The sequence below is a fragment of the Melospiza georgiana genome, chromosome 7 (genome assembly GCF_028018845.1).
Source record: "Melospiza georgiana isolate bMelGeo1 chromosome 7, bMelGeo1.pri, whole genome shotgun sequence".
In the NCBI taxonomy this organism is placed as follows: Eukaryota; Metazoa; Chordata; class Aves; order Passeriformes; family Passerellidae; genus Melospiza; species Melospiza georgiana.
In genome coordinates, this window is record NC_080436.1 from 26,539,744 (window position 1) to 26,553,733 (window position 13,990).

A 13,990-nucleotide genomic window follows, 5' to 3' on the forward strand; every position below is an offset into this window, starting at 1 on the left:
TTCTCCCGACACCGCCGCCTGCGCCCCTGGACCCTCGGGCGTGGGAGATTTATTTCCTCCTCCCGCTGATTTCTAAGCAAACTTGTGGAGGGGGGAAAGGATCCCTCGGCAGCACAGAGTCGGTTTTTTTCCCGGTGTGGATTTTTTTTTTTCAATCGCCGTCCCCGCCGGGTCGCAGCGGGCTGCCGGGGACTCGGCCCCCTCGCCCTCCGGCTCTGCTTTTGTGCGTTCCCCGGCGGCCAGCGCAGCCCCCCCCGGCACTGCGGCCGCCGCGGAGCCCCCCCGGCCGCGGGGCGCCCGGCTCCTGCCCTTTTCTTTCCCCCGTGCCCGCCTGCCAAGGAAAGGCACATGTTAATACCACCCGGCGCGGGCATTTTCTGCTACTGCTGCTGCGGGCTCCTCCGTCCGAGACAGATGTTGCGAAACCAAGGCCTCCTCAAGTGCCGCTGCCGCATGCTCTTCAATGACCTGAAGGTCTTCCTGCTGCGGAGACCCCCCGCGCCGCCGCCGCCCTCCCCGCCGCCGCCGCTCCCCATGCCCGGCGGCGCAGAGGCGGCGGCGGGGGCCGCACCGCCCGGGGGGCGCGGGCCCGGCTGGCGGGCGGCGGGCGGCGGCGGCGGCGCGGGCAGCCCGGCCGCCGAGGAGTGGGGCAGCCCCGCCGGGGAGCCGCCCGCCTCCCTGCCCAGCAGCACCTCCTCGGATGACTTCGGCAAGGGCAAGGCCGAGGACCGCTACTCGCTGGGCAGCAGCGTCGACAGCGGCATCCGCACCCCGCTCTGCAGGATCTGCTTCCAGGGGCCCGAGCAGGTGAGGGACCGCGGGCGGTGGGGGCCGCGGCGGGCCCGGTGGCAGCGATGCTCCGGCCTGAGGGACCCGGGGCCTGCTGCTGCTTGAGGGGCTGTCCCTGTAGCCCGGAATAGGAGCCCAAACCAGAGGGGCTCTGCCTTCTGCCCAGGCCCCGGGCTCCAGATTTTGCATTTCGGTAGTGTTTCCCAGGGAGGTGTGGGGTAGAAGCGTGCTCCGTCCTTTTCTGGTTCCCGGCAGCCTTGCCCCGGGCACTCATGCCCAGCCTGAGAGCCGTACAGCCGTGGCATGGCAGGAGAGACATGCTGGCACCTTCATGGAGCAGAGCACACCTCAGCAAGGGAGGCTGTTCCCTGCTTTGTGGGTACCTAGTCGCAATGATTCCAAAAGTGATGCAGAGGAGGAGTTTAATGCGCTCTTTGCTTTTAAAAATACAACTTGAGTCTGTACAAAACACGTGGCACAAGACAACCCCACTTCAGTGTTTCCCAGGGGATGGCTAATAGGGACTGTGCAGGTGCTCCGCTGCTCCCGTGCTCCCAGTTGCACTATCTGCAGGAGAAACACAGCTAGCTGTGATTGTACCTGCTGAAAATGCAGACTTGAGGCGCTCCATGGTACAGACTGAGGTTAGGCCAGTGAAGTTTCTCTCCACCACACAGAAGAATGAAACAACTGCAACCATGCTAAGAATATAAGTTGCCGCCCTGGAGCATTATGCTCCATATTTAATGACAATTAAAAGCATCTCATGTATTTTAGGGCTGGCAACTTCCTTACAGAGATGCACCCAGCAACATTTGTACCTAACGTGACACAGCTTGCAGGTGCAAGGAAGGCTGTAGACCTCCTCTTGTGAGATCAAGCCCATATGTGCAGATAACCATTATTACTCAGGATAACTTCATTACCTGTCATAATCCTTGTATGAAAAAGGGTTGCCAAGTTCAACTTGACTATTTCCATTTTGGGCACAGGTTCTGGCATGTAAGGTGATACGTTGAAATCTTACGCAAAATGGGTTTTACCCCAGGTGTTCTTTCCCCATCATGGACCTGCGTGCTCTGCTAAGGAGAAAACCAGTGCTCATTTGAAAGTGGCCATGCTGTGGCACATGCCCTGCCTTTCCCCAAGTTGCCAACATCTGTAATGCAGTGATTGTGCCTTCCCTTATGTTGGTTTGAGGATGGTGGTGATGGGTGCTGGAAAGTGGGGAATGGGCTTCCATTCTTCCTTGCCACCAACCGATCCCAATATGCACAGCCCTGCTGGATGTGTCGTACCAAGGGTTCCATAGGTCCCAGCTCAGTGCTCTATGGACTGTAGCCTTCTCTAATGGTTTATGCAGCTGGCAGACAGCTGTGAAACACAGCTTTCACCACAGGATTTCAGATGGGAGTGGAGGAAATAATTCTTTTTTGGAGATACCGTACACCTTCTTCTCTTTCTTGTCTTGTCCTCATCTATTCTAAAAGTTGGAAGCCATGCAATTCACTTCCTGGGAATTTGCATTATTCCACATTTCTAGTACTCTTCCCTGGCTTGCCATTCTGCCTGTGTACACAAGACGTAGGCACCTCCGAGATTGGCTTACGTGTCAGAGCAAATAGAGCCTAAGCAGAATTAAAAGGTAGCTTGCTTCCTTGGAGAACATTAATGCTTGAAAATAATTGGATGCTAATTTTCACTCTGAAAACCAGTGTAGGTTGCACTGTAAAAGTGAGACTATTTGCTGACCATCTGCCAACCTACCTGAGTGAGGAGCTGAGCAGATGTGACTGGCATCTCATAACACTTTCACCAGGATTTCTCTTTTTTGACCCTCACAGTTTCTGACCAATACAATAAGATATTTGCAACTGTATTCTGCCACTCCTCCTTGAGCAGTACCTTATTCCACAAATAATTTTTTGTTCACTGGCATTGCTTGAGGAGTATTTGAAACCTTTGCCCCTGCAGCAGCTGGGAAGCACAAGTCATTATGGAGGCCCAGACTGTGGGGTTTCAAAGCACAGCCAGATCCTGACACAGCTTCCTGGAAGTACAGTTCAGAATAACTGAGCACTGAATTGGTGCAGCTGATGTCAAGACCTGCAGTTTGGTTTATTTGGTGCTTATGTCAATAAAACTCCAACAGGGCTAAATCCCACATTCCTTGTTCCTTTTTGTTATGGTGTTTATTACTGGTTTAGCCTTTATTTCCCTTTTTTTTTTTTTTTTTTACAGCTCAACAGCTGACCAAAGACTCTTCATATTTTGGACCCTCACAACTGTAAAAGTTATAGATGCACATTATTCTGTACCACCCCTGCCAAGATCATGATGAAAATTTATCTGCTTGGAAACAAAATATAATTGCTATTTCTTTACTCTGCTGATTAATAACAATGACAGATCTAAACAGTATTTTATTTACCTGTCAAAACCATCTGAATTTGCTGCAGCTGTGGGCAAATTTGCAGGGCTGCATCACAGTAACAAGAACAAAAGCCTTCATTATAAACTGACTGTTAGGCGCTCTAAGCTTATTTACTCAGATAAAATGACAGTGAGTCTCCAAAAGATGTTTTAATCCTGTTTTGATATAAAGAAAGCCCAACCAAAACAACAGCCAAAAAGGTTTTTCAGTAATCTGGCTTTGCAAGTAGGTTTTATTTAGCATCTAATGCAAAATAAAATTGGTAGGGATTTTTGCTTTAAATTTATGATTGCCCAACATGCATGATACTTCAGGCTACTGAATTGCTTATATTTTGAGCTCCTCATGTTGGTTTGTGGCTCTTATGGACAAGCTGATTCTTCCATTTAAAAATGTGCTGAGGACCATAGGAAGGAGGAAAAGTAATTTTTGTGAAACTGTTCTGATCCTTGCGTGTTAGTCAAGAGAAACCAGGGATGTGGGTGAGAAAAGAGTGGATCTGATGACCAGGGGATCACAGCATCTGGGCTCGTGTTTTGAGGGCACGAAGGGCAAACTCTGCTCAGGTCTGACAGTTGAAAAAGGCAGCTGCTTTCATTGAAAATGAGAGCTAAACATGGTTGAAGCTGAGGGACTGAATTCAGCTCTTGGCAATGGCATTTCCTTTCAGGGACTTGCTTGGCATTTTCAAAGGTTTCAATGACTGAACATCCTGCACCGTTGTGTCAGCAAATTCTGAGACCCTGGATTGAGTAGCAAAGCTTTGGGGAGAAAGTGAGGAAGAAAAATGCTGGAGTATTTTCTTCTGTTTTGGTTAATGCTTAGTGTTTGTAGAATTTTGTCTGCTTTCCTGGATCTCTGACAATGTTCTGCAAGAGAAAGAAACTAAGATGAGCTCCTCTCTGACAAATGTTTTACAGTATTTGATATGGTTCCAAGCTGAAAGCAAGTCATGGGGATTACCAGAAAAAGACATGGGTGAAAAGTCCCTTTGCATCAGGAGATAAACTGTTAGCCCACGTCACAAGGAGTTAGCTGTGCTGTGGAGTTTAGGGTCTCAGAAGTGGTGCTTTCAGCTGTGCTGGAAATAAATAGAGAACCATTCTTAAATGAAACTGAGATAATTTGGAAAGCCACGTGTTTCAAGGTTTGCTTGTTATATTGTCGGTAAGAGCGTGTGCACGTCTTTTCTTACCTATCATTTTCAGTCTGCATTTCTCTTTCTCTTTTTGGGGGAAAGCTGCTGGAAAGATGGAGATTTGAAAAGTCAATAGTGATAGATTTAGTTGGCTATGGAGGATCAGAGAGAATTGTAGACTCTTTCCTGCAGGCTGGTAGCTTGGACTTAGTATTCAATAGAAATGCTTGGATGAAGACTATTCTTCCCATCAAATTTCCTGCTAGACTTTTGGGACATCAGTTCCTTAATATGAGAACATGAAAACCTTCAAGAAAATTGGAAGGGAAGATAACTTAAAATGGATATTGAGACATACGTTTCCATGTGAGATGTAACTGGGCTGTGGAGCTCCCTGCTGCAGGACAAACAAAGAGATAAAGTTTAATAAAGTATTATAAAGCCATGTGATTATTATGAATATCTAGAGTTGTCACAATTAATCATAACACTTAAAGTAAAATTCATCCTTCACATCTGAAGCCAGTCTAGAGATTCAGTGTAGGACTGACTTAGGAGCAGGGCCCTGGGGCTGGTGTCTTGCCCCACAGCTCACCAGCCTCCTGTGCCTGACCAGTGAGATCACCCCTGCAGGTGCATGTCTGGATTTCATGCTCATGTAAGTTGATGTCTTCAGTGTGTAGGCATCTGCCGTGTTCAGGACTTCTCTAGAATTAAAGTGACCTCAAATTATTCATCCTGGACTAACACACATTCTTGGGGCCCTGTGTAGGTTCAGGGAAGGGTCAGTACCACTGAACAGCTGGTCATGGGCCTGTGTTACTTGAAATAGCTGGTGAGAATCTCAACCTCTTCCTGGTACAGACATGAGCAAAAAGCATCATCAGTTCCCTGCGTGGTAGGGTCTGCCGAGAAGGCATGAGCTAAGGTCAGGAGATACTGCTGGTATACAGACTGGGCTCTCAGCAGCACAGAGGAGTGGAGGAGGTGTCTGGGATACCTGATTTCTGATTTGCAATGTTGCAGGATTGAGGAAAATGAAGTACTAGAGTGAGACAAAGAGGAAAAGAGACAGTCTCTGTCAGAATTCAGAGCACAAGTATGATAATGAATGAGTGGAAGAAGAAACAACTGTGCAACCAGTATCACAAGCATGTCCAAAGCCCAGAAAACTTGCAAATACAGATGTTGGTGCTTCACAGGGTCTGTCCAAACTGGCTAGACCATCAGGACACTGTTTTCAAACATGCTGAATCCCATGACAGTGCAGGCTTCCATCCATGACCTTTTCATAGGTGTGTTTCCACAGGATTCATTTCTTTGCTGTTAGAAAGAGAATAATTCATTAGAAAACAGCCAGTCCTGCTAAAACTGAAGAATATGAGATGCTGGAATGCAGCCATTTGGATTTCAATCTATATTTTGTAATTTATGGGAGAAAGAAAGAAAGAAAGAGAGGATTCTTTCTGTGACATTCAGTCCATCTCTCTGCCTTCCCATCTTTGAATCTTAACAAACACCTCTATAGCTACCTCTCCTCTTTCACCTGTCCCAGGATGAAATCCGCACTGTACAGGCAGAACATTTTTGGTTTTGGCAAAAGCTTTGCTTGAGCCATCAACTGAATGGAGCCCAGGATGTCATCTATTTTAGATTTAGTTGCTGTTGCCACAGAGTTGATTGGCAAAGCTCCCATTAACTTCAACAGCAAAAGTGTAGGCATCCAGTAGCAAGGACCTGACCCCTGTATTTCAATAATGTTGTGTGCACAGCGGGGTTTCTATAAATAATAGTGAAAGCCACTAATCCCATTGACTTTTAATTGCTCTGGAAGACAAGGTTTTCACCTTTTGTGCCTGCTGAAACTCTGATGCCTGACCCATTTATTTCAGTGCCACTAGTTAGCCTGAGCAGCAGTTTTTCTTTTCTTTCACTTTTCCCTGTATAAAAGGCTTCATGAAGGAACTTGTCTATGTGTCACTGTTTCTTAAATATACATTTCAGACCATGATTAACAGTGGCTGATGTCAGTTAGTGACAGAACAAGCAATGCAAAAGCTTGTAGCTCCATTGTTTGCATCTGTAGAGTCACTGTTATTTCCACAAAGGCAACACTTGGCTCTGGAAGGGCTCTGTTCATACAAAACTGAATTGCATTTAGGTTGTCTTTTTAGCAAAAATTCATTCCCAGCAAGGGCCTCCTCTGGGGCAGCCTTTTGCTCACATCGGTGTTTTTTGCATTCAAGGCTGGCACAGTCCAGAAGTCAGAAATGGTCGTGCCAAAAATCTGTGATGCTGTGTGTCCTGTGTGCCTGCCGCACATCTCCATTCCTGCTAGGCCTGTAGTAAGATAATAAAATGTAATTGTTAGTGGTCCACGTCTGTGACCATCCCAGCCCTTTATCATCTGGCTGCCACAGGAATAAAGCCGTGTGATGGTGTAAGCTGTTACAGGTTGTGCTCATCAGCCCTCCTCTAAACCTGCTGGCTAATGACAGCCACATCTGGCTGAGAGTGCAGATCTGAAAGGCATCAAATTCCTGTATGCTTCATGAAAACTAGCTGGGTGAAGAAGAGGAAAGCTAGAAATGTCCTGCTGAGAGAGAGATTACAGCATTATCTGTGCTAGACACTGTAGAGTCCGTGGAGGAGAGAGCTTCAGATGGAACAGCAGCTGTAATAGGAATGTGTATCCCATTAGACAAAAAAAGAATAACCCCATCATGATATGGTTTCCATGGGAAACCAGACTTACAGAATAGCTTGTTAACTTTTTATCTTTCTCCTTTTCCTTTGTTAATCAGAATTGCTTACCTAAAATGAATTGCTTGATGCTGAAGACTTTCTTATCTTCCCCCATCTTTTCACAACCTACCTTTTATCCTTTTCTGATTTATCACTGGTTACAGTAGAACAGATTACCCTTTTGGTAGTGGAGAGTGATGAGTGATGACTTTCTTCTGGTGAAGAAAGTAACAGCAGGACCTGGAAACCTATGCAGATAATAAATGGACTGTCCCCATGGCCCTCTTTAAAAGTGATGAGATAAGGCAAAATCATGGTAGGCAAACTGGTTCTAGTGACAAGGCCCCTATACTGAAATTGTCACACATCTTCTGTCATGTAATTTCTTGTTCTTTACACTCTTGGGTGGTTTTCTCTCACCTCCTCTTCCTTCTTTTCTTCTTGGCCAAAGCCAGTTGACACATCAGAGCTTGGTTTCACCCATCCTATCTGTCTCTATCTGCACAGGTTCTCCTATGGCCTTTGTACCATCAAATCCAAGCCTCCTCTCTGTGCAGCTTGGAACATAGGTGACATCACTCCCAACAGTCACACAGACTCAACTTGCTTCCCTGGGTGGGGAGTGAGGGATGGTACAGAATGGGAGAATGATACAAAATAAAAAAAAAAGGTTTGCATATTATAATTTCCTACATCTAGTACCTTGTGTTTATTGTAGGAACCAGGCTGTGCTTGGGGAAGACTTTGTAAACCCCATGGAGGATGGGGTAGTTGTATCTTGAAGGGATCCCTGAGAAAGTTTTGCCTCCTCTGTAGGGTTACTTTGCAGGGAATGTCCCTTTTGGTTGGAGAACTGGACTGTCAGGCATACTTTTTTCCATGGAGTCACAGACATAAGCAAAACAACTTTGCAGAACATGACAGAGAAAACAAACTTGATATTCAGCCACTTTGGAGGTCAAGCACTGCTATGGCCCTTGTGGTTTCTTTGCCATGTTGCTCTCAGCAGAAGGTTACCAAGGTCTGCTTGATTGACAGTGTGTTCATGTTTAATGTGAGGCCATGAGGTCACCTTTCCCATGCAGAAAGGATGTGCCATTAGCTCAGAGGTCAGTCAGTGCTAGAGGCACCTCTAAGGGTTGCAGTGCTCTAAGCATTTTGAGGTGTTTGTCCCCACTGTTTGCAGACAGTCCTGTGGCCACAGCCTCTGTCAAGTCATTCCCTGGGATTGCCATTGTAACCTCTGGTACTCTGTGGGTTTAGCTTATGTTTATTAATGTGTGCACTGATGATGCCCAAGCCTGGGGCAGTGCCCTCTACCTGTCCAAAATCCTGACAGAGCCTGTTCTAACCAGTTCTTAATGATGGGCATATTTGGAGAACCCAGCTTTCCTGTTGACACTCATTTCTTCTTGACCTTTCCATTTTTTCCCAATAAGTAAGTAACTGAAGGTATTTCCCAGTATTTGCAAGTAAACACAGTGAAAATTCATCCTTTCAGGATTTTACAAGTTTAAGTGACAACTGAAGCTGTAACACTGCTTCTTCTCTAGACCAAACAATCCCAATTGTGCCTTTCCTTTTATGATGTATGTATCTTTTAGAACACTAATCATCCTTGGTGTTACACTTACCAAATAGTCCATATTTTGCTATAAAAGCACTGGAAACAATTATCCAGCTGAATCCTTGTCAGTGCCTAGCAGGCAGAAAGGTTTTGAGTCCTGCTTTACAGGTAGCAGAAATCATCCATTCCAGGCTAATGTTCGCCCTCTTTATTTATTCATTTATTTAGGGAACCGCAGATGATTATTGATTGTTACTCAGCTCATGATCTCCATGTCCTTCAGAGCTGCTTCTTGGCCAGTCCTCCACCCTGGCTCTGTGCAGTTGGCATTACTGCACTGGTGGAGGAGCTGCATTTCGCCTTACTGAATTGCATCCATTTTCCCCCAGTAGCAGCCCCTTACAGGAGGGTCTGCAGATGCAATAAGCATTAACTCTGTTGCATCTTCAGATCCGTAATGACTTGAGCTCAGCCTTGCCTCCTGAGCGGAGCTGGAATGAAAAGGCTGGAGGAGCAGTTGTGCTTTTCTTTAAGGATCCCATGACTGCCACAGGTAAGATATAGCTGGGGCTGGTCCTGCCTACTTAAGGCCATGTGGAGGAAGGGTGAATGGATCCTCATCCCTTGAGTTCAGGTATCTGCTCTCTGCCCCAATTAAAGCCACTCTCAGCAAGGCTGAATATGATTTTCCTGACAGTTTCAGGCTTCTAGCCAGTCATGCTTGAAATGTTGCCCACACCACCCCTCCTGCTTCTTCAATCACTTTATGGATGGGGTGGCTCACATTTCCTCCTAGCACCTTCTTGTGCTAGCACTGTCACTGGGGGCATTAACCCTACACCCAGTTTGAGCTTACGTTCTCTCATATCCCAGCTGTGTACTCGTGTTGTGTTCATTTGCTTTCTCTAGGATTGCACAGACATTTGTTTAGATGCTCATTTCTTGCGTTCATTACTGTGATCCCTCCCTCTCCAACTTCCCAGCACAGGCATTGTCCTGCTTCAGTGGAGTCAAAACCAAGAAGCTCACTTTTTTGACTGGTATCTTGATGAAATAAATGGTTTTCCAAGAACTTCCATGTGCATCTCCACACCCTTCAGCATTCCCTGTCCTTACCCAGATAGATCCTGCGTAGTTTTTTACTCCAATTCTCAGCGTTTGGGAGAGCTAAAAAAAGCCCATGTGGAAGGATCTGTTGAAGACATAACACACAGCATCAGTGCTGCAGGAATCCTGCTGGCACTTCACCCACATCACATCAGCACCTACCCTGGCAATTTCCTGCAGGTGCTGAACTGAAGCTCAGTGGATGCTTTGCAATTCCTGCAAGTACAGGGCCATGGGCTAAGCCTGCCCCTCCAAACACCCCAGTGCTTTTAGTTTTATCAGTCGTCTTCTCTGTCTGATGTCTTGCATGACCTTGCACTGTCTGATGAATTAAGCACTTCCCTTTTCTTTTTCTCCTTGTTAAGCACACTAGGACCTATCAGGGCTTAAGGTGCTGGACAAGTACAAGAATATTATTATCCCATTCCAAGTGATATTAAAAGAACATTAAGACGGATCAGATGGGCATTCAAGAAAAGTAGGCAATAATAAAATACTGTATCAGAGAGAAATAGCAGTTAAGTAATTAAAGAGTGGGTTTCCACAAGAGGCAGAAGGAGAGTTATGGGTGCTTCTGGCCTCCTGACCATTCTTTATTTTAATACTATGATAACCTTTACAGGATGTCAATATGTCAAACATTGCACCAAGAAGTGAAGCAAAGGCTTTTCTTGCCCTACAGAGTTCACATTTTAGGACATAAAACCCCAATATTTCCTTAACATTGAAAAGGCAGGCGTTCTTACAAGATTTAAGGCCAGAGGGAGTTCCTGGGTTAGTCTAGTCTGAACCTCTCTGTAATAGCAGTGAAATAAGTTCCCTCAATGAAATTCCTGCTTGAAGCTTAATAGCAGTGCAAGGACTGGAGAAGAAATATCTTCTTGAATTTCAGGTCTCCAACAATGGGAAATTGTTGGAGTGCCCAAGGAGAAAATCTAGGGAAACAGAGAACTGAAACTGTCTTTGCATATCAACTTTTGTCTTTTCTGTCACAGAAAGAACTGTGTACTGTGTGCATCCTTAGAAACCAGCTTCAAAAACCCTTGGGCTAGCTGGCAGAGAAGATTTCCCTCATGGAAGAAGTTCTGTGTTTGAAGACAGTTTTATTCCACATCAGATTAAAAGCAAGAAACTTTCAGCCTGGAAAAATACTCATGGGATTCAGCTAGTTAGGAAAAAAACAGTTCATAGCCTCCTCTGACATATGAGAGCAGAAGTGCTGTCACCTACATTTAACCCACATCTGGAGAATTTTCTTCATAGAGGGGATAGCTACATCATTTCTAAGAAAAACATTTTTAGAGCCCCCATAGCCTGAAGTGAGGACTCTTTCATAAAGTCCAGTTTGCTATACTGTCATGACCTGGCCCAGCTGATCGTGTTGGGTCATTGTTATTAGCTTTCCCACTCCTTATGATTTATTTCTTGCCCTTTTTGCAGTCATGTGAAATCTGTGGGAGAGTTCTTGGCCTTCTCATCCTGCAGCTATTAATGAGATTTCCTCTCTCATCTTTTTCTTGGTGATGCCAGACAGGAGTTTCATCTCTTTGAAGGTGTGCTCAGGCATTCAGTGTAAATGTCAGATGATGGTGACAATTTTGAGTTATAACTCATGTCAAATAAACTCACACAGCCTCAGAATATTTTAGGATTTTAGGGAACCTCAAGAGATCATCTTGTTCAACTTCTGCTCAAGCAGATCTGACCAAATCAGATTTCCAGATATCCAGATCTGGATAATTCTAGGGACTGTAATTCCAGTCATGTCTCTGGACACCAGATTTAATATTTAACCTCCCTTGTAGTAAAAATGTGTGTATGTGGGGTGTATTTTTGATTTATAATCATAATTTCTTGTGTTTCAAATAGTATCTGTTTCCTCTTGTAACCATACACCTTTGAGAAGAGTCTGGTTTTCTTGCTGTACCATGAGGTGGCTGAAGACAGCAGTAAGATCTCCCCATAGCTTTTACAGTGATTTTAGAAGGAGCTGTGCAAAAGAAAGGATTAAATGTCTGCTCTAACTGCCCTGTGTGGATTTGGACAAGGGCTGAGATTTGTGTAATGGTAGTCAGATAAATACCAAGAGAAAATACCTGCCCATCTATAGCTTGAAGAATGAGAACAAACATTGCTAATAATAGCAAAAGCTCAGTTATGTGTCTTTGTCATAGCCAGGACCCTTCTTGATCCAATAATCACTAAACCTCAAGGAGGTGATTCTGTTTCAATCTGAGTCTTACAGAAATACTGGTTGTAGAAAACCTTGATTGAACAAGAATGGTTTTTGTTTAAATTGAACAGAAGGATGAGCAAAAAGAGATCTGTAACTAAGGTTTTCAACTTTACAGAAGCAGATTTTGAAAAATTATGAATCTGTAAAAATATGCAATATAGCAGAAATTTATTATATGTTATCTTATTACTACCAAAACAGCCATTAGTCTCTTCATAACAAGCAAGCATTCTGTTACAATTGCTGCTTTCTGGAATCTTACAATAATTCTCTCTTCTACAGGCCATTTTTGCTTTCTGCCTTCAATTTATTTGCCTGGAAAGCTGTTTAAAACCTGTCCCAAGATATGTTTTAATAGAAATGAAAAATATTCTCTTCTCTCTCTCTTACTTGCTTCCCTAAGCATCAGTACTTATCCATGTCAGTTCTGTTTATAAGTTCACAAGATACACTCAGTGACATTTAAACTTCTCTGTCAAATCCAGCCACCTTTGATAAATAAAGGGCTGCAGAACTCTTAAGCTCTTATGAGTTGTCTGAAAATGTGTGGCTGAGTGGGGCATATTCCCCACACTGGGTTTGTGATGCCATGGAGGGGAACTGTCATAAGAGGCCCACTCCTACAAGACATCATAAAAAAGACATCTTACCACCAGGTACAATTCAGGGAGAACATACACACTGTTTGGCTCCATTGCTCTGAGACCTTCTGGTTCTGCTGTTGTCTTTGCTTTTAATTCTCTTTTCAAAAAGGCAAGAAAAAGATCCATCTGCCAGCAGATGTGGAACTACCAAGTTTCAAGTTAATACTGGAATATTTCAGAAAACTGTACATTTGGGAAACATAGGGACCTGTATAGTAAAAGTTTTAGAGGCTTCTCCACTGACCCCAGTCCAGGATCTGTTATTTTAGTCAGCCTCTTTCTAGGGCACTTCACAACAGGGTGGTTACACACAGCCAAATGGTGAGACTTGCCCTTCAGGCAGCACACAAAGGGAGGATGTTGATCCAGCCCTACCTAGGACTGCTTGAAAACCTGAAGAAACAGCTTTGGTAGATGGCTGATGGCAGCAGCTCTGTCTCAAGCCTGCAGAACTCTACGTGTCACTCCATCACTGCAGAAACCTCAGCTGGAGCGGAGAGCCGGGTGATCAGGGGAAGGATTGTAGTTAAGTGATCATGACTGGCAGGGAGAATATCAGAAATAATTCTGTGCAACTTAATAAGAGGAGGAACTTTGATCAGAGGCATCCAAAGTGCATCTGTCAGTAGGAAAGCAAACTAAGCTGCAGGGACTCTTCAGAAGTTCTTATTGCTATAGTAAGCCAAAGGAGATGCAGAAGCTGCTACAGGCTTATAGATTTCCACAGAGCAGTCCAGTAAGCTCACATCAGAGATTATTTGCGAACACAAGGCATACAAATGTGTGTGTTTGTGTACCTGAGCTGCTCTGCCAGTGTTTAGGAGGATCAGAAATGTACGGGGTAAAAGTTGTGATCTCTGAAGGTGGCAGGGTTTCTACCATAGCATGGCTCTGCTTTCTCTTTGTGTTGGATCGAGTTATTTGTCTCTGTAATGGATGTGAGAAGGCCTCTGAGATTGGGTTTCTGTGATGAAACAGAAGATGGAGGGGGATGTTCTTGGAACAGATGAAAGCTGGAAAACACATGCTCTGCTTCTCTGATCAGCACAAGGTTCTGTTGCACGTGATGGAACCTCATTCATTCATTCATTCCTGCAATCCCACTGCCACCAAAAAAGCCTAATGGCATTCATCAGCTCCTTGCTTCTTTGCATCCCAGTTCTGCATTGCCCCATTTTGTATGTTTCCTTCCACAGGATTTATAACTTCATCCCTCTCCAGGTGGCATCTCTCCAATAGGGCAATGTAACTCTGTCTTTTCTTACCAGATCATCTTTTGTCCCTAAGCACTGTGAGTGGAGCAGCAATACCAGCCCTCTTAGGCTACAGG

General features: G+C 44.9%; 1 protein-coding gene across 2 annotated transcripts in view; it reads left to right on the forward strand.

Moving 5' to 3' along the window:
- The first annotated feature begins 281 nt into the window (after positions 1 to 281).
- Positions 282 to 13,990, forward strand: part of MARCHF4 (membrane associated ring-CH-type finger 4) — a 101,921-nt gene continuing 88,212 nt past the window's right edge. Inside the window, exon 1 of one of the 2 annotated variants that reach the window (XM_058027636.1) lies at positions 282 to 807. In XM_058027636.1, the coding sequence (XP_057883619.1) occupies positions 349 to 807 (459 nt within the window). In that variant the 5' untranslated portion in view covers positions 282 to 348. The remainder of the gene's footprint in view (positions 808 to 13,990) is intronic. The other variant, XM_058027637.1, reaches the window with a different exon arrangement.